General features: G+C 36.6%; 2 protein-coding genes across 2 annotated transcripts in view; both read right to left on the reverse strand.

The window, feature by feature from the left end:
• Positions 1-1,154: 1,154 nt before the first annotated feature.
• LOC138310907 (uncharacterized) lies at positions 1,155-7,379 on the reverse strand. Its single transcript, XM_069252234.1, has one exon. It carries the CDS (start codon positions 7,377-7,379, stop codon positions 1,155-1,157), a length of 6,225 nt encoding a protein of 2,074 aa, XP_069108335.1.
• Positions 7,380-25,582, reverse strand: part of LOC138310899 (carbohydrate sulfotransferase 15-like) — a 79,142-nt gene continuing 60,939 nt past the window's right edge. The window contains exons 3-9 of the mRNA XM_069252225.1: positions 19,386-19,695; positions 18,906-18,929; positions 15,776-15,877; positions 12,631-12,787; positions 11,392-11,527; positions 8,758-8,920; positions 7,380-8,381 (exon numbers count right to left, since the gene is read on the reverse strand). Of these exons, the coding sequence (XP_069108326.1) occupies positions 8,206-8,381; positions 8,758-8,920; positions 11,392-11,527; positions 12,631-12,787; positions 15,776-15,877; positions 18,906-18,929; positions 19,386-19,695 (1,068 nt within the window). The 3' untranslated portion in view covers positions 7,380-8,205. The remainder of the gene's footprint in view (positions 8,382-8,757; positions 8,921-11,391; positions 11,528-12,630; positions 12,788-15,775; positions 15,878-18,905; positions 18,930-19,385; positions 19,696-25,582) is intronic.

Raw genomic sequence — 25,582 nt, forward strand, 5'->3', positions numbered from 1 at the left:
TTTGTGATGATGAGAAAACATTTTGTTTTATACGCGCATGCCAACAAAAGACATGCTTGAAACAGTGCTTGATGGATCTAAACAGGATGCGACATCAAGGACAACAAGAAAAGGTGGAGAAAAATGTAGACGAACTTCAATTCTCCGCTTGTTTGATGAATTCTTACTTATGTCTATGCGTCTTCAGTGACAACGTGTAGGATGTGTTCATTCATGTTTGATTATGGTGGAGTGTAACATGTCGTAAGTATTTAAAAATAAGTTTCCGGCAACCAGGATCATAATTGACTATACTGCAATTAGTATTGAACCTCCAAGCTCACTACAGCTTAAATCTCATATGTATAACGATAATATTTCTCAAAAAGCCTGGAAGTACAGTCAGCTAGTATGGTCTCGTGTCATTTATGTCCGAAGTTTGGTAGCACCAATGATCAACAGATTACTAAACAAGATTGAGTAGTGAACCTCAGCGAACTAGATGATGCAATTACCAAACACTACACCCTTACTTCTTTATGTCTACATAGCTGTCGGATCCGTTTTATCAGCGTTAATTCAAATCAGTCAATTCGACCACCCAACACTTTGTAAACAGTTCAAATTCACGTTTATTCATCAGTATCATCAAAAATATGCATTTCTTACCGAATACCAATGTCTCCTATCTTGATTTGCTGAGTTACACAGTAGCTGCTAACAGTAGTGGTGATAGGTTAACCAAAATGTGTTTGCTGATATCCAAAATAATCCCGACAGATTTTCCATTTCCGGTGCAGACAACCCAAGGGGCGCAACTCTCAAGGCGTGTAAAAAATAGGAGACGTCTGCCGGGCAATATATCCGGAAAAAATATTATTCACCCAAAATCGGCATTTACATACCGGCCCCTTAATTGCTGTTCTACATAGGAACACAATTATCTAGATTCTAAGTAAATGCACCAATTTTGTATCTAGATATGATAATTAACTGAAATTCAACTTATTGTGGCAAATAAAATGTTTCGAAAACACATAAAACTGTATGACTTCGAATCTTAATTTTCTGAGTCTCTTTTCCAATGTCCTACACATATTAGTAGTTTTATTCTCAATTATACGAGTCATTTTTTTTCTTCAAAGTTCACATATTACACATTAAATCATGAGTGCTCACATGTCACAAACATCAGATTCCAGAATGAGGCACAGTTTCTGAATTGGTCGCGTCAGAACCGAAGAGGCGGTCTTAACCTTTACGATTCTTACAGTGTCTTTGTTGTCCATGATAACCTCGAGCACTCGTCCCATGTTCCAAGCGTTTCTAGGAGAACTGTCCATCACTAGCACGAGATCACCGACTTTCAAGTTTTTCTCAGTTTTAGTCCATTTTTGTCTGCTCTGAAGCAAGGGTAGATACTCCTTGATCCATCTGGTCCAGAATATGTCAGCCAGATACTGAACTTGGCGCCATCTCCTCTTAACGTAATTGTCCGTTTTCTTGAAAGTTCCAGGAGGGAACCATTCACCTGGTCGAAGTAGAAGGAGGTGATTCGGTGTGAGTGCGCGCACGTCATTCGCGTCGTTCGATAACTCGGAAATTGGTCGACCATTGAGGATGGACTCGACCTCACAAAACAGAGTCTGGAGATTTTCATCGTCTAGCCGGACGGGTTGCTCGCGCATGACTGAATGTAACACCTTTCGAACAGATCTGATTAGCCTTTCCCACACACCACCGAAGTGTGAAGCCGAGGGAGGATTGAATTCCCAATGAATTCCTTTTGCAGCCATGCTGTCGCGAATCTTGTCACTATTAAGCCTCTGAACCTCTTCTCGCATTTCTCTTTCTGCACCAACTAAGTTAGTTCCGTTATCAGATCTGATGAACTCCGGTCTCCCTCGACGTGCGATGAATCTTCGAATCGCATCAATGCACGAGTCTGTGTCAAGAGAAAACGCTAACTCAAGATGAACTGCTCGCGTACTTAAACAGGTAAAGATAACTCCATATCTCTTCACGCAGCTACGACCACGCTTAGTCTCAAGTGGTCCGAAAAAGTCCATTCCGACTTTTGTAAAGGGTGGTTCGTCGGGAACCAGACGTTCGCGGGGTAGATTGGCCATCTTTTGCCTAGAACACGGCGCCTGATATTTTCGGCATATAACGCATCGCGACACCACTCGCTTTATTGACGCGTTTGCTCTGATAATCCAATACCTTTGACGAAGTACAGTCAAGATTGAGTTTTTCCCGAGATGTCCAACAGACCGATGTACGTCTTCGATTAGAAGTTGAGACATTCTTGATTCCTTGGGTAGAATTATGGGGTGTTTCGCGTCAAACGACATATCTGCGCGTTCAAGTCTTCCTCCTACACGCAAAAGGCCGTTGTCTATGTAAGGGTCCAGATCGCGAAGCTTCGATGACTTATTTACTTTACCACAATGTTGAAGTAATTCAAATTCCTCTTGAAAGTCTGTTCGCTGTACATACCGCGCGAGTGCCATCTCAGATCGGTTCAAAGCATCACTCGTCAGAAACAAAGATTTCACTCGTTTTGGCGCTTCTGCCAACCTACTTTGTCTATCGGCAAGTATCGCTGTTTCCATCATTTTTTCACGGTTCCGCGTGTTGGATTCAGATGACTTTATACGGTCAGTTATGTCTTTTGTCCGTTGAACAGCTGCTTTCAGATTTCCGATTGCCGTTAACATCCATGCGGTGATTCTTTTCAATTTCGTGTAATCCGAGAATCGCGTTAACAGTCTGTCCATTCCCTCACATGAATTGGTCTTGTCCAAGGATGCGGTGTTCACCACACGTTTCACTTCCGCGTCATCGTTTTCAATTGTTTTGTCCAGTTGGTACTCTGGCCATTCCGATTCCGATTTCCACAGGAAGTCTGGTCCGTTGATCCATTGCGGATTCTGCCGAAACTTGCCGATACTCAGACCACGAGAAGCACAATCAGCAGGGTTCTCTTTCGTATTGACGTACCTCCACTGATTTTCCTCTGTAGCTTCGCGAATGACCGATACACGATTGGCGACGAAAGTGTGGAAACGAGCGTTCTTATTGGCTATGTATCGCAACACTGATGTACTGTCTGTCCAGTAGAACGTTTCATTGATTGGGAATCCGAGTTCTTCCTTTATCATTTTACACAGCTTGACGGACGATGAAGCCGCTGTAAGCTCCATTCTTGGTACCGTTACAGTTTTCAATGGCGCAACTCGTGATTTCCCTAGTAGGAAAGAACAATGAATGCGACCGGTTTCGTCGATAAACCGAAGGTAAAACACCATTCCTAGGCCTGTATCACTCGCGTCCGAGAAGCTATGAAGCTGAACTGACGTCACATTTCCGAAGTCACTGGGTTTGTAACACCTCTCAACTTCAACGTTTTCTAGTTCATGTAGTTGCGAGATCCATGTGTTCCACTTGCGAAGATCGGTGTCAGTAATGTCGTCATCCCAACGTATTCCTTGTTTACACAAATTCTGTAGGATCGACTTGGCGGTCAAGATGAATGGCGACGCGATACCAAGAGGGTCATAGACTGAGCTGACCATCGAAAGGATTCCTCGTCGTGTAGGGGGTTGGTCTTTCACGTTTATCTGAAACCCCAGCGTATCTTTTTCTGTGAACCAATGTACACCCAAAGCACGTTCGACTGGTGAATCAGATTCAAGGTTTCGCTGTTTTGATGTCGCGCGGTTTTCCTCTGGGATTGCCTCTAGCACAGCCGCACTATTACTTGTCCATTTTGTGAGACGGAAGCCGCCTTCCTGACACAGAGCCGATAGATCGTTGATCAAAGCCTTTGCCTTTTCGTCGGATACGGTCGAAGTCAAGCAGTCGTCGACATACATGTTACGCTTGATGGTTTCCGTGATAATCGGTTCAAACTGATGACCTTTTTCTTCTGCTGTACATTTTAGCGCGAAGTTACAACAGCTCGGAGACGAGGTTGCTCCAAAGAGATGACTAACCATTCTGTACATTTTGGGTTCTTTGTCGAGATTTCCATCAGGCCACCAGAAGAACCTCAAACAGTCTCTATCACTTGGTGGAACGATCACCTGATGAAACATAGCCTCCACGTCACCTACGACAGCCACCTTTTCTTCGCGAAACCGGATTAGAACACCTAGCAGTTTGTTCGCGAGATCCGGACCTTGGAGGAGCTGACTGTTCAGAGATACGCCCATGTACGATGCAGAGCAGTCAAATACGACACGGATTTTTTCAGGCTTTTTGGGGTGGTATACACCGTGATGAGGCAAATACCAAACACGACCGTCGTTTCTCTCAAGCTGATCATCAGGAACTGGCTCTGCGTAACCTTTGCTCAAAAGATTGTCCATAAAATTCACGTAGTCCGATCTGAATTTATGGTTTTTGACCAACTTATTTTTCAGGCTTTTGAGTCTCTGCGTGCCTTGCACATTGTTGTTTGGAAGTTTGACGTTGCGATCACGAAACGGAAGAGCTATACAGTAGTGACCGTTCTCAAAATGTACAGATTCCTCTACCTGTCTGAGGAAATGTTCGTCTTCTACAGAGTTTTCACGTTTGTCGTCGATAACACGCTCCGGGAAATCATGGTTGAATGATTTTCTAACAAGTTCATTTAACGTGATATCGCTTTCTACTTCTGCCCGATTCACATCCAGTTGTGATGCATCATCTCGTATGATATTCCACACGATCCAACCCAAGCGCGTTCTTGTGGCGTGAGGCGAGCCACTCGGACCGATAAGAACCTCAAATGGGGTGTAAGCGTCTGGGACGTTATTTCCCAACATGATTCCAATGTTCGCATCAATGTTCGGTATCGATATGTCAGAAAGATGAGACCACTTCGATATTTCTTCATGTTTCGGTATATGGTGCCGCGAGACTGGCATCTCCTCTTTAGTGTACACCTTTGGCAGACTGACTACGTTTTCCATGTCTAAGTCACAAACTTGAAGTCCATTCAAGGCGTAAGTGTTCATTTTGTAGGGATTACCCATAGTGTTCAGAGTAACCTGAGTTTTTTGACCACTTCCACCCAGTTGTTTCATTACGTGCTCCGTACAGAACGATACGCTGCTTCCGGAGTCAAAGAACGCGTAGGTTTCTACAGTATGAGGTCGATTCTTAAGTTTAACTTTAACGGGGATGATCGCCATAGCACATGAAACGTCTCCGGCCCCTACTCGACCTTCTTCGGCAGAATAATTCATATTTACGACGCCTTTCACATTAGTTTCGTCGCTTTGAGATTTCAGTTTTAAGTTCACTTTCGATTTGTCATGCAAAATCGTAGGATGTTGTCTGTTGCATGTCGCGCACTTAAGTCGATTTCTACATGTTCGCGATAAGTGTCCTTTCTTCAAACATCCAAAACATAGGCCTTTCTCACGTAAGTGTTTATATTTGTCTTCAAGGCCAAGTGCCTTGATACCAGAACAGTCACCGACTGAATGTGAGCTAGAATCACAGTACGTGCACTTGAGTTCTTGACTAGGTCCAGTAGATTTGGGAGTTGCTTCAACGTTAGCTGCGTTAGAGACTGCTGTACTTCTCGATGGTTGGGAATTAGAAGTGCGTTTCGCTTGAACTTTGCTACTTTGTGAGCCGTTAACAGCTGCGGTTCCGTACGTGGGATCGTTCGCCTTCTTTGCTTCTGTTTTTACGAATGTAACAAAGTCTTTAAATCTCACACGACCTTTCATCTCTTTGGTACGGAAAACAATATTGCGCCACTTATCATGCATGTGGAAAGGTAATTTACACATAAGTCGCTTAATGTTCTCGGCGTATTCCAGAACATTCCCAGAATTCATGCTTTCCGCCGCGTTGTCGCATTCAACAAGAAATAATGCGAACTCGTCCAGCGATTTGGAGTCACCAGCACGTATTGTAGGCCAATCTAGAGCTCGTTTAATGAACGCAGTCGCTGTGACCTCATTGTCGCCATATCTCTCCTCTAACTGTCTCATAGCTGCGTTATAAGCGCGATCTCCACTCAGATGTCCGAATCCTGAAACCACTTTGTATGCTTCCCCAGAAGTTAATTGTTCTAAATAATTCATCCGCTCGTCATCATTATCAGTGTTCGCGACAATCTTTGCCTGAAACTGTCGAAGGAACCTCCTATATTCGAGCGGATCACCGGTGAACTTTTTAATCTCTGGCATCGGTTTCCTCAGATGTTGAACAACAGAGTTTATAGCATCCTTTGTTGAATTAACAAGCGTTGCGTTATCTGTAATAGGCGTTTCGACGTGAATTGCATCATTCCGTTCGGTAGTAGGCGCGACCGGTCCAACAGAGTTCGAAAAGAGAGCGCGGTTTGGATTTGTTGTGTTTTGTCCGAACGAAGGCGCACTGGTTCTAATTGAGCTTGACAAGAACGGTACGTCATAATTAGTCGTGTTCTGTCTGAACGAAGGCGCACTGGTTCTAATAGGGCTCGACAAGAATGGTACGCTAGGATTTGTCGTGTTCTGTCCGAGCAAAGGTGCACTGGTTATTATAGAGTTCAACAATAATGGGCTATTATCACTCGCGACATAACGTTCCGGGGTAGGAATGCTGGGTTTGGCGTAGTAAGTTTGGGGAACAAATGCCTGTGTCCTACATTCACTAGCGTCAGTTTGTTCTAAGTCACTGAGCATTTTACTCTTTGCATTGGCTACAGCTAAATCTGTGTTTAATTGAAGTTCTTCCTCCTGAAGTTTTAAGGACACCTTGGCTATTTCAATCTCACGCCTTTTCTGCAGTGCCAGCTTTCTGGCTGATAATTCAATTTTTAATTGCTCTTCTTTCAGTCTTTTTGCTGATATTTTGCTCGATGATGTTGACCTGCTACTACCAGTACAGGAACCTTCATCATCTTCATCATCTTGTTCATGCTGACTTTTGCTGACAGATACTTTAACGAAATACTCCTCTATCTTAGCTTTGAAGTCTCGGAGAAACTCATCGCGGGCAATAAACGATCCGGTATAGAGGTCCCTTTGATCATTATCTGTCTCTCTTTGTAAATAATGTTCATGTATTTGGAGAAAGAGTTCATAGTTTTGCATCCATGACGTGTACTTTTTGCTTATTACTTTTACTGAAACATTGTCCGAGACCATTTCACTAATATAATCAGAAAGTCTCTTTAAAACTTGATAATGGTTGTTTAATTGATCAAGACTATAGTCTCTTCCTGTTTGTGTAAAAGTTCTGACACGTTGATCATGACGTTCGAGAGACGAACTTTCATCATTTATTTGGGCATCTGACGTTTCGGCCATCATATTTTTTTGTTCTTGACCGTCGGTTTGCCTTTTGTCTGCATCGACCTTGGAGAGGTCTTCAACATTACCGTCTACATTTTGACTCATATTGTTCATTTCGGTAATGTTGACTCACAATTTTGGTTAATGTTGTCGGATCCGTTTTATCAGCGTTAATTCAAATCAGTCAATTCGACCACCCAACACTTTGTAAACAGTTCAAATTCACGTTTATTCATCAGTATCATCAAAAATATGCATTTCTTACCGAATACCAATGTCTCCTATCTTGATTTGCTGAGTTACACAGTAGCTGCTAACAGTAGTGGTGATAGGTTAACCAAAATGTGTTTGCTGATATCCAAAATAATCCCGACAGATTTTCCATTTCCGGTGCAGACAACCCAAGGGGCGCAACTCTCAAGGCGTGTAAAAAATAGGAGACGTCTGCCGGGCAATATATCCGGAAAAAATATTATTCACCCAAAATCGGCATTTACAATAGCATTGTTTCTAGGTATAAAGTAAGATATATATAATATATGAAAATTATATAAAATATTATTGTTGATCATGTCGATAAAGGGGATTGTATTTATTTTATAACTGGAGAGGAAAAACGTAGCGGCCAGACCGGTATTCGAACCCGGGACCTCCGAACACTAGCCGAATGCTGCTCTACCGCTGGTCAACGATGAACGATCCAGTCCAATTGTGCTACACTCATCCCTCCTTTTCCAAAGTCCTCGACCTCGAAGATATACGAAACCTTTATACCACCGCCGTGGGTATTTTACTTGGGCGCCAATTTTATAACAGGAGAGGAGGAAATGTAGCGCCATACCAGGATTCGAACCCCGGACCTCCGAACACAAGCCAAATGTTATATTGCTGAGCTATCTGGTCACCGATGATTGACCGAATCCAATTTCTCTACAACTTGCTAGGTCTCCCATAAAAAGACTGAATCGTTCAATAGTGTTGAGAGTGCTTGGTTAAACGGCTTGTAAAATTGTTCTAATATTACTCTGGTCTTATTGAACATCTCACCAACTCTTCTTGCAGAAAGTTTCCTTTGATTTAAAATTGGGTTTCTGTTTATGTAGTTATCAACATCTCCTTCAAAAAAAATGAATATGCATGCTGTTAAATTGAAAATAGTTTATTGTTTACAATAATAAAAAAAAAATAATATTACAATATGTTTGCCCATGTATGTCAGTAGTACTTACACACTAATATATCAAAAAGTTATTTATTCTGTTTTTAGTAATATATCGAAATGTAGCATCATAAAACAAATAATATTTATACAATTTCAACAATCCATGGACAAAGTTCGTTTATACCATTCCAGATGAGTTTTTAAGGTCATAATGTAGTTTAAACAACATCAACTATTTTCATTATTTATTTTCTTTTAGATTCATCAACAAAGAAAATCTTTATTAGCATGATAATAAATAACGTTATTAATGTGATAATTAATACTTACTTAAACGTAGAAATTTAAATATTTTAGATGCGACCAAGGTTTGGTTCTTAGAATAGTCATCCAGTGAAGTGATGAAGAATTGTTTTCTGGGAAAAACTGTCATCCAATCCTCAAGGTACACAGAATATAGACCTATAGTCAACCGTACATCTCCACATTTACCCTACAAATCCAAAGGCAATCGTAAATCTCTACAAATAAACATATTCACCCGTAAATCCTACAATAGTTACAATAAAAAAAACGTCATATAGTAAACCGTAAATCGTCTTGGAGTACTCCTAAAATGCAACGTACTGTTGTCGGCAGTAAGGCTCTATAACTACATATATGTGCCATAGTAACCAAAACAACACAATGCAGTCGGCCTAAAATATCTACTGATCACCGACCAATTCTCGCTAAGTGCCAATTTTCGCCATCATATCTATGTTAAATCTAAAAAAAAAGCCCAAACTATTATTAGCTAAACACAATGCCACATATTCAACCGTACATCCCCTTAGTGATCTCCTACCAATTTTATTTCTGGGATATATGAATTACTTTATCAGGAGATAATGACTATAGACATGTTACGGATGGCAAGCCATACTAGTCCTTACACGTTATAACAGTAGCCGCAACACGAATGATTGGATCAATTCTACAGAATTGTGACTTCTGGAACTCCATCCTTTTGTAATTTAGACTCCAAGTCACGAGACAAACATATGGTTGTATAAGCACCTTTACTCTTTAACTGTTTTGACAGAACTCTTTGCAGGCCCAAAATGGCCTTCCAAAAGAGACAGACAACTAAAGATCCTGTAATAGAGCACTTTTCATAAAACCCTGCTTCAGGAAAGCCAATACCAGAAGAAAACGTCTAACCCTACCAGCTACCCTAGTAAAGTTGTAAAAGTAATCTTATTCTTACATAGTTACCCTAGTTACAAAATAAAGTTAATAGTAAATTATAACTCTACATATCTACCGTAGTGACATAGTAAAGATGTGTAGTCAGTCTACAGTGTAGTTGTTTCATGCATTATAAGTCAACCGTCAAATCTCTTAACCCGAGATGTTGGGAATAACCCGAGGTCGGAGGTATGCAAAAGCTATTAACCAGTCAATAGTATTTGGGAATTTGTATAACATGGAAACAGTCAAAATTTCTTTATCTATATATATACACATATATATAAAGAGAGAGAGAGAGTCAGATATTAAGCAATTATACTTATACATGTTTATATGAATATCGTAGTTAAAAAGCTGTATAGTCTGCCCCTGCAAACAAAGTAAAAGTAAGTCAAAATACTCCACAGCTACCTTATATTTTAATAAAGTCTTTTGTTGGTTGATTAATCGTTTAATAAACGATTATCCTTACGGCTTTCAAGTACATGGAATGATACAATATGATATAATTGATGAAAATGCTATTAATAAATATACGGCAACTTAATTATCTGTTGATTCCTATTCTTACCTTACGAATCAGTTCAAATTGATTATAACCAGCCGTAGATCTCCATAGTTATTATAAGTAAGAGACTCACATGCCTTTATGACCAAATGATCATGCACTATTCTCTATTTGCATATTACAGAATGATCTGCCCTTGTGGGTAGGTATTGCGGGTATAATACTCATGACTCTGATTCAACTCATAAAACCCCTGAAATTCAAACTAGTACAATATATTATGATAGCAGTAACGATGACTCTGGCCATGGTTTGATGAGCCTTTAACCCAGTGTCAGTTTGATTAGCCATTTACAAAGGTCATCTAGACGTGACCCCTAATGGGATGTTGTAAGATCCTCTTATCAAACGCAGTAATGTTAACGATATGTATTTAAATCAGATTGCTGTCTAAAGAATTAAGTTCTTTATGGAAATTCTCTATGCTTGTCTTGTATTATAAAACAATAATCCAAAAATATCCAGAAGTTTTTTTTACCACTTCCAAGAGAAAGTGAACCCCGCGGTAATGAAACTGCAAACTTTATAAAGAACATTATGACCCTTCCATATCTGAGGATTATTTCATTTTATTTTACAAGGAGTTTGATAAATGTTTTATTTTAGGTTTAAGTGAAGATGGTTCCTTTGGTCCGGTTGTACAGTGTCACAAATTCGTTTGCCTACTCTAACTAAAACACTGCGAAGTCGTGTATCTAGAGTACATCAAGATGTTTGTGTTATATCTCAATAGCATCTAAAACGATCTGTTTAAGTTCAACCTTAAATATTTACAGTTTGCACTGACATGGACTCAATAAAACACGCGCGGCGATTTTATTGTTACGTGAATACTTGATGGCGTAGCAACGTGGGATCATGACCCCACTTTTGGCGGGAACATATTAATGACTCGATTCCAATCAGCTGTTCAATCGAATTCGTTGACGATGACGGGAGAGAAAATAATTTGTGTATTTAGATAAAAAAAAATATGCAACTGCCGCGGGAATTGATAACATTCATTTACTTGAAAAACTGTAAATATAAGGAATAGATGTTTATTTTGATTATTTGTTACCCGGCTTCGGGGGTTACATAACGTACACGTGCTCCATTATCATTATACCCTCCTAACCTCAACAAAATAAGCAATTATTCCTTAAATATGGCCAACAACGTACCTTGTAGGCGCAATGACGCAGACTATGTGTCATTAGGCAATCTTTAAATAAAGCCACTGAGCGGCTAACTCGGCTGTGAAACACTTCGGCTGACTTTGTTTCGTCCGGATTGAAAAACAGGTAGTCAGAATACAACCTGTAAAATTTAAATAATGATGTAGAACTATTCTGTATAAGCATACTACAGAGTTATCTGCCTTTCGGGTAGGTATTGATTGTGACGTCATGTGTTTGTGAGTGAAAGAAGAAACCGACGTCAATTGCGCTCACAAAATAAGGACGTAACAATCGATACCTACCTGCAAGGGAGCTAACTCTATAATATGCATAAACGGAATACCTTAATTAATATCATAGGATTATTTGTGATCATTTATCGAATAGTTGATTTTTTTATATATCATTTTTATATAATTACAAGCTAATATTTATTTATCTCTCATACATAAACAAAGCCAAAATAGAAATACAAAAGTTATTGATGTATGGTAGCTATATTCTCCCTTCTCTTTAAACGTATTGATAAGAATTTTATTAAATAAGAATAACTATACAATACATATTCACTTGCTGAACTTTTGTGATCTAGATTTCTATATGTACTTGGGTAGTATCAAACTATCATCGTCGATATTCCAGGGGTTACTATTACTGTCGTTATATCCATCCCCTGTACTATCTAAAAGTATAACTGGAGGTAAGAGAACAGAGCAGGTAATTAAGTCCTCTTGTGTACATCAAAAGAAATGTATAACAATACACTGACTGCGTGGCTTTTAAGTTGGGCGTCGCTCTCTCTGTAGTCTTCAAATGAAGTCTTTGCATGTGATTGGTCAGATTTATTCTCTTGATCTGCCTTCAGTTTAACTATGAGATAGTCAAAGGGTGGATATAACGACAGTAATAGTAACCCCTCAGTATCGAGGATGTCAAACTATATACGGGTATATTTACGGCAAAGTGGTATCAACATCCTGATAAAACAAACTGTTAGCATAAGCGTCAATTCTAGTTGCGTTAAGTCTAACAAAATCACAGGAATGGTCCTTTTAAAGGACGATTGTAGATATTTAGTGCATATTTATGCCGCAAATGGGAAATCGTAATAGATTCTGACACTGTCACACATTAGGGCTAGTTTCGATAGTTTCGATAGCAGTGTGCACTTCAAGCAATATTTAGCACGCCAGAATTTCTTCTGTCAACTCACCTAGAACAATTCTATTATCGGAGACTTACCGGTCAACAGGATTTCTAAGTATTACAAGTAATTTGACATCCGGGAGAAAATGACGTACTAAATGTGCATTGAGTAATCCTGGTTCCTCGTCGTTTTTATTTTCAGGGAATTTCCACCACCATTGTAGATCCCATAGCGTCGATTGGCTGCCTTCACCTTGATGTACAGTTCAAGGATAAAAACATAATCAAAGAATACAGTTCATTTCAAAGAAGTATATAATTGTATATCAGCATCAAAGATCGTTACATTATTTTTCACCACAATAGGTTGTATTTTTTAACTAAGAGTCAGTTAAAGATACTCTACCGCCGTCAGAGCATAAACGATATTTATTATTTGAACAATGATATTGATGTTTGATATATATATAAACTAGTCAGTTGTTATTGTTTTTATTTCTTATAGATTTCGTCCGTAAGGATTTTTCTTCAAATTTATTATATATGTACATATAAATCTAATTAACAAAAACAATAACCTTGCAATGGTGGTAATGGTGTGAAGTCAGTAATATCTTTCGTAACAGAAGAAAATACTAATTCATCTGCTCCTATTTTATATCGAGAATAGTACGTTTTGTCAGTGGTGGAACATCTTTAATCAGTATTAATGTTGAATAGCAACTTGTTCAAACCAGACAAGACAGGAACTCATTCGGATCGGCTGACATGCTCGATTAACTTTGACTGGATTGATCTTCTCTTCTATATCACGTCACCCTTTGTCAAGGTCATCAGTATAAATAACCTATCTTTTAACGATACTGATTACTGTATTTTCCGGAGTATATGTCTCGACTTTTTCCATCTGAAAATCGGGAGTGCGGCCTATACCCCAGTGCGACTTAAAGTGGACAACAAATAGACGAAGTTTTTTGCATTATTACGTCGTGATTCACTTAAGAAATAAATCAGCAATTCATATACAGTACTAGTTACAGCTTAAGGTAGCTCCTTTCTTTTGGGAAAACCTATGTTATCTTTTTCTAATGATAGTTCTCATCAATTTTCATTTTTCCTGTAGAATTCAAATATGCGAAAAAAGTAAGGTTTTCGAACTATTTTTTTGGAGATATTTGAGCTTGAAATATACTAATTTTGCAAATCTGCTAATAGAAAATAGAAAAATAACTTAAACTATGTTTTTTGTAGTATTAGGATAAATGTAGCTCAATCATGTTGATCTCTTTTCTTGTAACTATTGTACTATTCTAAATATGCAAATTGATTTTCTTTATTTCCCAAAATCGATGCGTAAAAAATCATGTTTTTGCGTATTTTAACCACTTAACAAATCAATGAATAAGCCAAAAAGATATATTTGAATATGATTTACCTAAGAATATATACGTGAAATCCTTGATCAATTTTTCACAATTAAGCAAGCTTAATGTTTGTAACTCATATCATACTCATTTAAAAAAAACAATCCGCGAAAACACCATTTCACATTAGTTCAAATATTTACGTTATATTACATCTGGTTTTCTATATATGAAGGGTTTTAAGAATTTTTTTTTTTTTTTACTTTTGTGGTCACGGCATATTTAATAATAAAGTTTAGTACATAAAACCTGAATAGTCCAGAACATGTCTACTCTGAAAACCGGAGTTATCTTTGTAATCTAACTATACAATTATGTAAAAATTAACTGGCGACGTGTTCACAGCACGGAGTAAACAAGGCAAACAAAACTACCGTACGATCATGATGAGTTAAAAATCTATACATTATATGTCTGTCGTAATAAAATATTGTATGCCATTTTGTTTATGGTGTACTCGCCACATTTGGTACGCGAGACTTTCAAACGAAAATAGGTATCACTTTATGATCTTCATTTGATTTACTTAATTATTTCAGATTTCGATACTATATGTAGTCAATTTTTACATGATGAAAAACTATCCAATAGCCCGGCGGATTGGTGACACAATTGTGCTATTATGGTTACAAGCATGAAACTTGGCATATATGTCAAGAAACATATTCTGAGTGAATTTTGATTAGGAGCCACTTGAAAAAAATTCCTAGACAAATATGGCGGCCATTTTTCAAAATGGCCGCTACAAACACTAAAAATATCAATTTCATTCAAATATATGAACCTTTTCATTGTCGTTTTTACTAAAAAAATGTCAAACAATGGCAGAATAAGGTACACCGAAAATATGTTATCAAATAAGAATTTGCATTATTGTCATCAAAACAACAAAATGCTGAGTCAGCAAAACGCTTTATGGGACCATATTTTACATTTCTAGTTATGAATTGATAAAGACCAATTATATAATATATTCACAAGAATGATATCTTTACTTTTGATTGGAATATTCGTCAAATATAATGGACCCATATGGATCATGTCAGAGTTCAAACAAAGGATGGACTCAGGCACTCAGATAGGGTCATCTACTTCACAAAAGAAACTCATGTTTTCAATTTTGGTGGAAATGTATCAGATATTATTTTATATGCATGATGGTATTAGGAATTTCTAGCAGATTTTTCATAGAGTAATTTATAGGAATCATTGTGGTTTATGAAGGGGAAAAGGCGACAGCAGATCACCAAGTAAGTGTCCAAATACATTAATTTAAGCATTTACTGCCCGTCTGTCTTAAAATTTATATGACTTCGCCAGTTGCAAGATGCACATTCAAGAAACGATTGTATAGTTCGAATCTGATAGTAGTAATGAGGTTTAATTCAACTTAATTCGACATCACAAACATAAACTTCCAGTCGTGAAAGGATTTGCTATCGTAGTGTATCGGAAACCATTCTGGAATTTAAAGCAAACCTCGCAGCTTCCGGTATAGACTGGCGCGGTTCTCAAACGTATCGACCTACCTTAAAACAATCAATGAGATAACTTGTTTATTGTTTAAGATTTCCAAAAAATCGTCATACAACATATTGCATTCAGGTGTATAATTTAACGTGCTAAGATATAAAATATTGTCAAAGGTATAAAAGTTAATTTTGAAAAAATCAGTGTGTTATTTATACGTCCTAATGTTTACTCATTATGGAACTTGGCTAGCCTCCTAACCAATTATTGATTGTTTTACATCTTCTCGTCTTATGCCTTTGATAGCGGATTGATTCATTAAAATAAAAAGGAAAGAAAATTCTTACCAGTAATGAAGTTCATTCTCTGAGTATTGTTTGAATCGTGAATTCGTTCAGCCGCAGAATTAAAATAATCGATATATTCTGTTAATGTCCATGGATCAGTACCTGGAACGAACGAAAACATCTATTAGTTACATATATGCTTATATTTTGACTCAGTTTAACAAAAATGTCCATACATTTCTTGTGTAAATTACGGCAAAAACAACATGTGTTCTCATGAGAAATATAGTGTACATTTCGCAAGTGAGGAGGTAATGACGACATCGCATACGGGGTTAAAGGTTACGAACATTCGTACGTTACGTAGCTTTGTGAAAAGGAACTATGGTATACAGTTCTACATTTTATGAATTACAATTTATGAACTTTGTGAAAAGGAACTATGGTATACAGTTCTACATTTTATGAATTACAATTTATGAACGCTAAGTACAGCTGGGTATTGTTTTAGTTTCCATTTTTTAAAGGAACATGATGAACTTTCCCTCTGATGAAAACACTTTTTCATTAAGCTTCTGAGCAATTATATATCCATTGCATATCCTCACGAAATATTTCACTGAACATAACCTTGACATGATAAAACTGATTCTTTGTAACTAAAGTGAACATCATGAAAGTATATTCTTTGTAGCTGTAGTAAACATCATGGAAGTAAATTCTTTGTAGCTATAGTAATAATCATGGACGTAGATTCTTTGTAGCTACAGTATAAATCATCGAAGTAGATTATTTGTAGCTATAGTAAACATCATGGAAGTAGATTCTTTGTAGCTATAGTAAACATCATGGAAGTAGATTCTTTGTAGCTATAGTAAACATCATGGAAGTAGATTCTTTGTAGCTACAGTAAACATCATGGAAGTAGATTCTTTGTAGCTAAGTAAACATCTGGAAGTGTGGAAGTAGATCTTTGTAGCTATAGTAAACATCATGGAAGTAGATTCTTTGTAGTTATATATAAATCATGGAAGTAGATTCTTTGTAGCTACAGAAAACATCAGAAGATTCTTTGTAGCTAGTAAACATCATGAAAAATTTTTGTAGCTATAGTAAACATCATGGAAGTAGATTCTTTGTAGCTATAGTAAACATCATGGAAGTAGATTCTTTGTAGCTATAGTAAACATCATGGAAGTAGATTCTTTGTAGCTACAGTAAACATCATGGAAGTAGATTCTTTGTAGCTATAGTAAACATCATGAAGTAGATTATTTGTATAGTAAACATCATGAATTAGATTCTTTGTTAGCTACAGTAAACATCATGAGAAGTAGATTCTTTGTAGCTACAGTAAACATCATGGAAGTAGATTCTTTGTAGCTACAGTAAACATCATGGAAGTAGATTATTTGTAGCTATAGTAAACATCATGGAAGTAGATTCTTTGTAGCTACAGTAAACATCATGGAAGTAGATTCTTTGTAGCTACAGTAAACATCATGGAAGTAGATTCTTTGTAGCTACAGTAAACATCATGGAAGTAGATTCTTTGTAGCTACAGTAAACATCATGGAAGTAGATTCTTTGTAGCTAAGTAAACATCATGAAGTAGATTTTTGTAGCTACAGTAAACATCATGAAGTAGATTTTGTAGTATAAACATCATGAATAATTTGTAGCTATAAACATCATGAAGTAGATTTTTGTAGTAGAAACATCATGGAAGTAGATTATTTGTAGCTATAGTAAACATCATGTAAGTAGATTCTTTGTAGCTACAGTAAACATCACGGAAGTAGATTCTATGTAGCTAACAGTGATTTTTGTAGCTACAGTAAACATTGGAAGTAGATTCTTTGTAGCTACAGTAAACATCATGAAACTAGTGACTAATTAGCTACAGTAAACATTATGAAAGTAGCCTCTTTGTAGCTACAGTAAACGCGTCTTGAAAGTAGTTGACTTTATAGCCTGTATCTGTTGTGGCGAATATGACCAATATCACAAAATATACATACTATCAAGTATATCTATAATGATGTCATAATTTCTGGTTATATAAAAAATGGAAATTAACTGTTAATTTATAGAGTTACAATAAATATTTATTCTCATAAACCTAACTATGTATATATGTTTTATATAATTGTTTGTACCACCAATATCGGGAAAAGACTAAGATAGGCTATGCCTGATGTCTAATCCAATTGACACTAACATCTTTTGTCAATAAAATATTTGGAAATTGAAATTAAAAGCAGTTAATATTTAACTACAGTAAACATCATGAAAGTAGACTCTTTGTAGCTCCAGTATACATCATAAAAGAAGTTTGTAGTTGATCTTTTCGACCAAAACTCATTCCTAGCCTGTGTGAACTACAATTAATTCTTCTCTAACATTGACCTTTTTTGTTGACCTCAAATTCCCCGTGCTTCTTCGTGAAATACCATTGCATGACGATTACACAATATTAAAGTCATCATCTGGAAACCGACTGCGCATACAAGCAGACGAAGAATAACAATACAGTCCAATAAACACGGGGCTAATAGATCTAAACTTGAAGCTTTACCAACGGATAAACACTGTTTCCAAAAGTTCTGTACCACGTGCAGTTTCACAAATATACATAAAGAAAAGAAATTTATGAACCATGTTAATACAGGCATCAGTATATATTAGTTATGAAATTATTGATCTTCTCAGGTTTTTTTTTTAAGTTTTCTAAGAAATACATTGCCAGAAATTGTAAACATATGTAACCGAACTTTTGGAGGGCAGTGTATTACAAAAGTGAAATACTTTCTGAGGTCAGCAAAATTATTTGTTTGTTTGATTCATTAATGTCCTATTAACAGCTATGGTCATGTAAGGACGGCCTCCCGTGTGTGCGGTGTGTTGCGTGTATGTTGTGCGAGATGCGTGTTTTGGGAGACTGCGGTATATTCATGTTGTGTCTACTCTACAGTTGTCGCGTACCTTGAGAGAAAGGGTGAGGGTTGTAAAGTGGAACTGTTGGAACCAGTGCTATATCACTGAAGCATGCCGCTGATGGCACCAATCTACACACACACTCGGTCACATTATACTGACAACGGGCAAACCAATCGTCCCACTCCCTGTATGCCGAGCGCTAAATTATAGTTCATATGTTAAATGATAAAATGCAACATAAAATACTTACTAGGGCAATATTCAGTATCCAAATCTGAAATACAAAAATTAAGAAAAAATATCAAATCACATATCATTAAACCATCTAAGTTCTGTCCTTTTATCTAAGCTATGTTTGAAATAAACAGAACATTGAATGATACTTCTTTTAAAGTTGATCATTTCACAGCATCAGCTACTGCATAACAAATCTTGAAGTTAGAAATTTGAATTCATTATTCTGAATTTGCATATTACAGAGTTATCTGCACTTGTTGATAGGTATTGATTGTGACGTCATGTGTTTGCGAGCGTAACGTCATACGTTTAGGAGAAAACGACGTTAATTGCGCCCACAAAATAATGACGTAACAATCGATACCTGCACGCAAGAGAGATAACTCTGTAATATGCAAAGACGGAATAAGTCCATAAGAGCGATGTCCGCACCTTAATGAGAAATACCTGCATATCATAACTGTAAGAGTGGAGTTACAATAATCATGCTTACACTGACAATGACGTCGCCTTGGTAACCAATGCGGCTCCTTAGAAATTCCAGACAACACATCTGGATGTTTCATTATACGATAGAATAAATCAGTACTTCCACTTTTAGGCTGACCAATCAGCATGAAATACGGAAGGCAGCGAAGCAAACGAATATTCTTTGGCTTCTTTCTTGGCGAGTAAATTGAACAGAGGTTTGTATTCCTTGATTTGAATTTGTTGCATAAATGCTGAATCCAGATCTCTCTACGGTTGTCATCATCACCATACCAACATGGATTTTTAATTCCAGGGAGAAATACGGGTGTTTTCTACACAACATAAGCAAAACATTATTAATTCTTAATCCCAGTAAAACCTGAGCGTGGTTTTGTATAATATAAGCACACTTTCTAGCTTAAAACAAATGGCATGACACCTACTTAAACTGCATATATTCCACAATATCACATTGCCTTACCATTATAAATCATCTGAAAACATCTAGAAAAAATGTTCTTAATACGACCGGCCTAGAAATATATGTATTAGATTTGTATGTTAACAACAAACAAAACAATGCCATTTTTTAGCGTTGACGGAAGTATCAGTTTTTTTTGTGTGTTCCGAGCGAAAAGACTCAGAAATTTAATTTGTGATTTACAATTAATGACAATTGAACTGAAACGGGAATTTCGCTTTCGTCGTCATTAATATTGACATAGCGTATACTATGAACAAAGAAACCAGTGATAGTCCGCATGTCTAAGTATCATTTCTTCGTCGCAATGGAAGACATTCTAGTTATTTTACACGCAATAAACGACAAAATTAAAATTCATCATTACTAGAACCACACAATTGTTAGATGTTAGGAATTTAAATGCGTATTATTAGACTTTTTAAGGCATCTTCAAATTTTAAACAATAACGAAACCTTTTTAGAAAAAAACCTAAATTGGAATACATCTGTAAACAATGACGTTCATACAGTACAACTCACGTGGATTTTACAAAATCCACGCGCCCGCCCACGCTATGCCCACCAGTGGACATTCGTGGGCAAAGTTTCCACGCAATGACACGGTCCGTGACGGATCGTCAGCCTACGTGGGCGTCCATGCAATAGCGCGATTCGTCGCGGAATGTCAGATAGCGTGACTTTTTATGCCCACGCAATAGCACGATCCGTCAAGGAATGCTAGATTGCGTGGACAGTGATCTTGCTTAAATATTTCCATAATTATCGTCTTCTCATCACGGTAAAAGGCAAAGATATCCCTCTCCCATTTAAGAGTTATCCCCCTTTCATTTGACAGCGGGTAATCTAATTTTTGCTCAGATTCTACTGTAGCAAGTCTCGGGATTCCCTACGTACATGTATTTTGTGATCATTGTGTGGAATACATCAATGCTTCATATTCCAATATTAAAGGGTTTTACTTATAAATGTTATATCACACATCTTGCAAATGTGTGGTTTACATTTAATGTACATATAATAAACATCTAAAGGGTGTAGGTGTCAGATTCACAGACTACGTTTAGGAAGAGTTACACAAATCAAAGGCGATATTGTCTACATATTCTTTTGTAGAAATATTCCGAGAATATGAAGATGTTTATAAGGTCTTCATTATTCATTGTTCCCATATACTAAACCATAGTTCTATGATCGTTTTTATGGAAGGATTTACAAAAGCGGTCAAAATATTTATACATGGAATGACAAAGCTAATGAATCTACAAAAATTATATGTATATCATGTTTTGCAAACGTTTACTAGGCGCACTATGAAACGTGATATATATCCCCTGTTTAAGTAAATTGAGTATTGAATAAACTAAAACCTGGTACAAACTCAAAATTGCATTTTTAAATCGTGTTGTCAACTACGGGACTGTTAGAACAAATTGATTTATGAGTGATAAATATGATAATGAATTGTATGGAATAGATTTAGATTACCTTTGGATGAAGTACACTGTAGATCGCATTTTTTATGGTATAACCAAGCAAAACTTAATGGATATGTATTGACAAGATTTTATTGAACATAAAGAGTACGAACATCTTCAAACGATCCTTTTACTCATGTCTTGAATACGAGTTTTGTTTACAATATTATTTACAAAAACCAAAATTAAAAGATAACGTTTTGAAAATGATAATCTCTGTGCACAATCTTATCTAGAAAACGGTTGTTACCATAGTATACCTATACCACATCATTTAAGTTATATGTTTTTCATTATCTATACGATGCTGTAAATGTAATTCCTATGTTAATCTGATATCCGTAAAATTTCATCAAAAAAACTTATGTTTCGCAAATCAAGTACATGTACGTATCAATTAATATAACTTTTTAACGTAAAAGAATTTGAGAAGAATGCAAAGTGCAATAAAGTCGCTTATGCAAAAAGATCTTTATCAATTAATAACATATATATACCAAGCAAGGATTTATACGTGATATCTAAGACCTTGGTTATATTCTTCCGAATGTAGTACCGTCGATATTTATGTTTGTGATGTATCACTAGGGTAAGTTAAAACAGACCCTAGTGTCCATGGTATATACCATTTAAATGTAATCGTGTATAAATATGTATATCCAGCTGATGAGTCAACATACAATGTACTCCAGTCTCCTTGTATTTGTTCCGGTTTAAACCGAAAACCGAGTATGAGACACGAAAAAAATGATTGTCACAATCATATATTTATTTCATATTAAGCTTTTACCAATAATTCATAAATCCTTGCTTTCACTTAAGTGTGAAGAAATATACACGTACTCCTTTAAAATAAAATAAATAAATGTTTATCATTGCTATTCTACGTACAAGTATAATTATGATTTATTTCTATATTGTGTTTATTCATTTATTTTAATGCATTCACGTACGTGTAAGGCAATTTACAATAACGATAATCGACGCGAATACCTTAAAGTCAAGGATTTATATTTTTTGATTGATGGGGCTTAACGTCCTTGTTCCGGTTATAACCGAGCCTAGGACACTAAGTGGGGAGGGGGTTTAATGGGGATATTAAGGGAGGCAATTTCGCACTTTACTGTATATAATAAAGGTTCCAAATTGTTTGGGCCAGAAACGCTAACACTGTGCCTTACACTATTAAAATTAATGAATAAATAAAAACAATTATAATAATAATAAATAAAAAGATAAATAACCTTGTAATTTTTGGCCTGTCACAGAATTGTCTATGCCTACATTACCCTACCTAAGCTATATTAACATAACAAATCCTACAACCTACTCTATGGCGGCTTGCAATAAGCCTTCTCTTTTCGAATACCATCAGAGGATCTTTAACGTGCATGGCGTGACTGACCGTACACCGGACCCCGGATTAACGTCCCTTCCGAAGGACAGAGGAGTGGTAGGGGAGGGACAGTTTGAAATAGTATAAAGGAAAGCAGGAAATATGAAAGTATGTTTAGATGGTTAATGGGTAGAAGTTTATTATTATTTCTTTTTAAGTGGGAATCTTAGATGCCATAGTTTTAGTGGAAACTTGGCTATCTTAAGAAGGTGTCAGATGGGGTTAAAGATTAAAAAAAATTGATAAAGGGTGGTATTTTTTAGCTCGTGCAGGGGTTATTAGAAATAGAAGAATGGGTTATATGGTGAAGTGTTTTATATTACAATGTTTTTTCTCGGGAGACTGTTGATTACTGTGTAAAATCATCCACAAGTCTGTCCTACTAAAGCATATGTTTGTATATAAATCACGTTGGATAGTAGTAAAGGTAGAATAGTATGATAGAAGATGGTAGCTAGGGATTAGGGTCGTCGGGATAGGGAGTGCTTGGGGGGAGGGGTCATATATGAAGTTTGTTATGTTGTTTGGTGTATATCAACATGGACTACATGCTCTCGTCAAAGTGGTGAAGCTACACGTTATTTCCTATCGTGGGAGATGCTATTAATGATGTGATGTTGTTGTTTTGGTATGTTTATTTAGATCAACATGGACTACATGCTCTCGTCAAAGGGGTGAAGCTACATAATACACATTATTTCCTATCGTGGGATGATGTGAATGATGTGATGTTGTTGTTTTGGTATGTTTATAACGTGATTATTGTAGATCAACATGGACTACATGCTCTCGTCAAAGGGGTGAAGCTACATAATACACATTATTTCCTATCGTGGGATGATGTGAATGATGTAATGTTGTTGTTTTGGTATGTTTATAATGTAATTATTGTAGATCAACACGGACTACATGCTCTCGTCAAAGAGGTGAAGCTACATAACACACATTATGTGGGATGATGTGAATGATGTAATGCTGTTGTTTTGGTATGTTTATAACGAGTAGGAGAAAAGAGACTTCAGAATGAGTGATATCCATTCAAGTTCACCGCCCCGACCTATTTCTAGGCATCCCATAGTAAGGAAATGGTGACGGCTTATTAAATGGACTGTACACTTAATTGAGAAAACAAATGATGGAAGTAGAGAAAAAAAAAGGGGTGATAGCCAATCAGGTACGCCGCCCCGACCTATTTCTAGGCATCCCATAGTAAGGAAATGGTGACGGCTTGCTGAATAGGATACACACTTACTTTCTAGTGCTAAGTTTTTTTTGAAGCATATGTGAAAAAAAGGCAGTAGAGAAAGAGAAAAAAAAGAAAAGGGATAGTGAAGAATAAATATATATATATATATGCGTGTATGATACGAGTATGATAGCTAATCGGGTCCACCGCCCCAACCTATTTCTAGACATCCCATAGTAAGGAAATGGTGACGGTCTACTGCATGGTTACATACCTGCGTATCTGTCTTTGTATTTGTGCTAATGTGTTGTGACGCGCGTACGGGTATTTGTATTGTTGGTAATGTGTAGATCTAAGTAGCCTAGATTTTATCTGTATAATCAATGTCAGTGAGATATGTAATTAGAAGGTCAAATATGGTTCTCAAATATTGTTTAGGAGGATTTAATATAGATTTAATATCAAATTTCACTTTATCTAGCTGTTCTACTTGGTCTTTAAAAGTTGTCCTGTGATCGTCATGGACGTTACATTCTAATAAGATGTGTTCTATCGTTTCCGGTTCACCACAGTTTATACAAAAAGGACTGACCTCTTTCTTAATTCTGTTGATGTTATGACCTAGTTTGGTATAACCTAGCCTAAGTCTGGTGATAACTGTATCCTCTGTTTTATTATAACTATATAACTGGGGTTTGAACTTAACATTATTTTCTATGTTTTGTAGCCAGTTATTAGTTAATGTCGACCAACTATCTTGCCATATCTTTTGAGTCTGATCATTAATTATACTAACGACCTCTGTGATACTCAAGTCTATATTAAGAAATATTACATTTGACCCTAAGGCTTCTTTAGCTAATTGATTTGCTATTTCATTACCTGCTATATCTACATGAGATGATATCCACTCAAATTTAAGATCAATTCCTAGTTTATCTATTTCTGAGATCATATAATAGATTGCACTAAGTAATTTAGGCCTACTACTATTGCCCGTTAACAGGGATTGTAGAGAACTGAGTGAATCTGAAAGGATAACTACTCTATCAAATAGTGTATGGTTTTTCTTTACACTTATTAAGGCTACTTGTATAGCTACAAGTTCAGCTGTATAGACTGAGGCTCTATCGCTTAATCTTAATGACTTTTTAGCATAAGGGATTCACTATAAACACCTAAGCCTACACGGTTGGAATCTGGATTTTTAGAGCCATCTGTATAGAATTTAGCAAAAGTACTTTACTTGTTATCTATCAGTTCTAAAGCTACGTTTTAGCGCCTATCGGGTTATGGTGTTTATCTACTATCTTAAGGAGGTCTAGTGATATCTCAGGGTCTACTTTTAACCATGGGATTAATAGATCTTGTTTACGGGAGATTTTAACATTATTTAAATTATACTTCTGTTTTAGTCTACGTATTTTCGATGGGTACGGGGCCCTAGTTTTAGAGACGGGATGTTCACTAATTTTAATGTCCCTGTTTAGAAGAAACTTATCGCTATGTTGTTGTGTTCTAGCCCAGTATTTTAGTGTAAGATTTTCACGCCTAAGAGTTAGTGGGATTTCACCTGCCGCTGCTAATAGACTATTACTGTTAGTATTTTTAATTGCCCTTAGCGCTACCCTTAAGGCTGAGTGTTGGATTACATCTAGATGTTTTTTATACTGAATTG

This window comes from Argopecten irradians, chromosome 16, assembly GCF_041381155.1.
Source record: "Argopecten irradians isolate NY chromosome 16, Ai_NY, whole genome shotgun sequence".
Taxonomy (NCBI): domain Eukaryota; kingdom Metazoa; phylum Mollusca; class Bivalvia; order Pectinida; family Pectinidae; genus Argopecten; species Argopecten irradians.

Excerpts from the sequence above, each read along its gene's own strand:
- LOC138310907 (XM_069252234.1), bottom strand. The coding sequence starts at position 7,379 with ATGAACAATATGAGTCAAAATGTAGACGGTAATGTTGAAGACCTCTCC.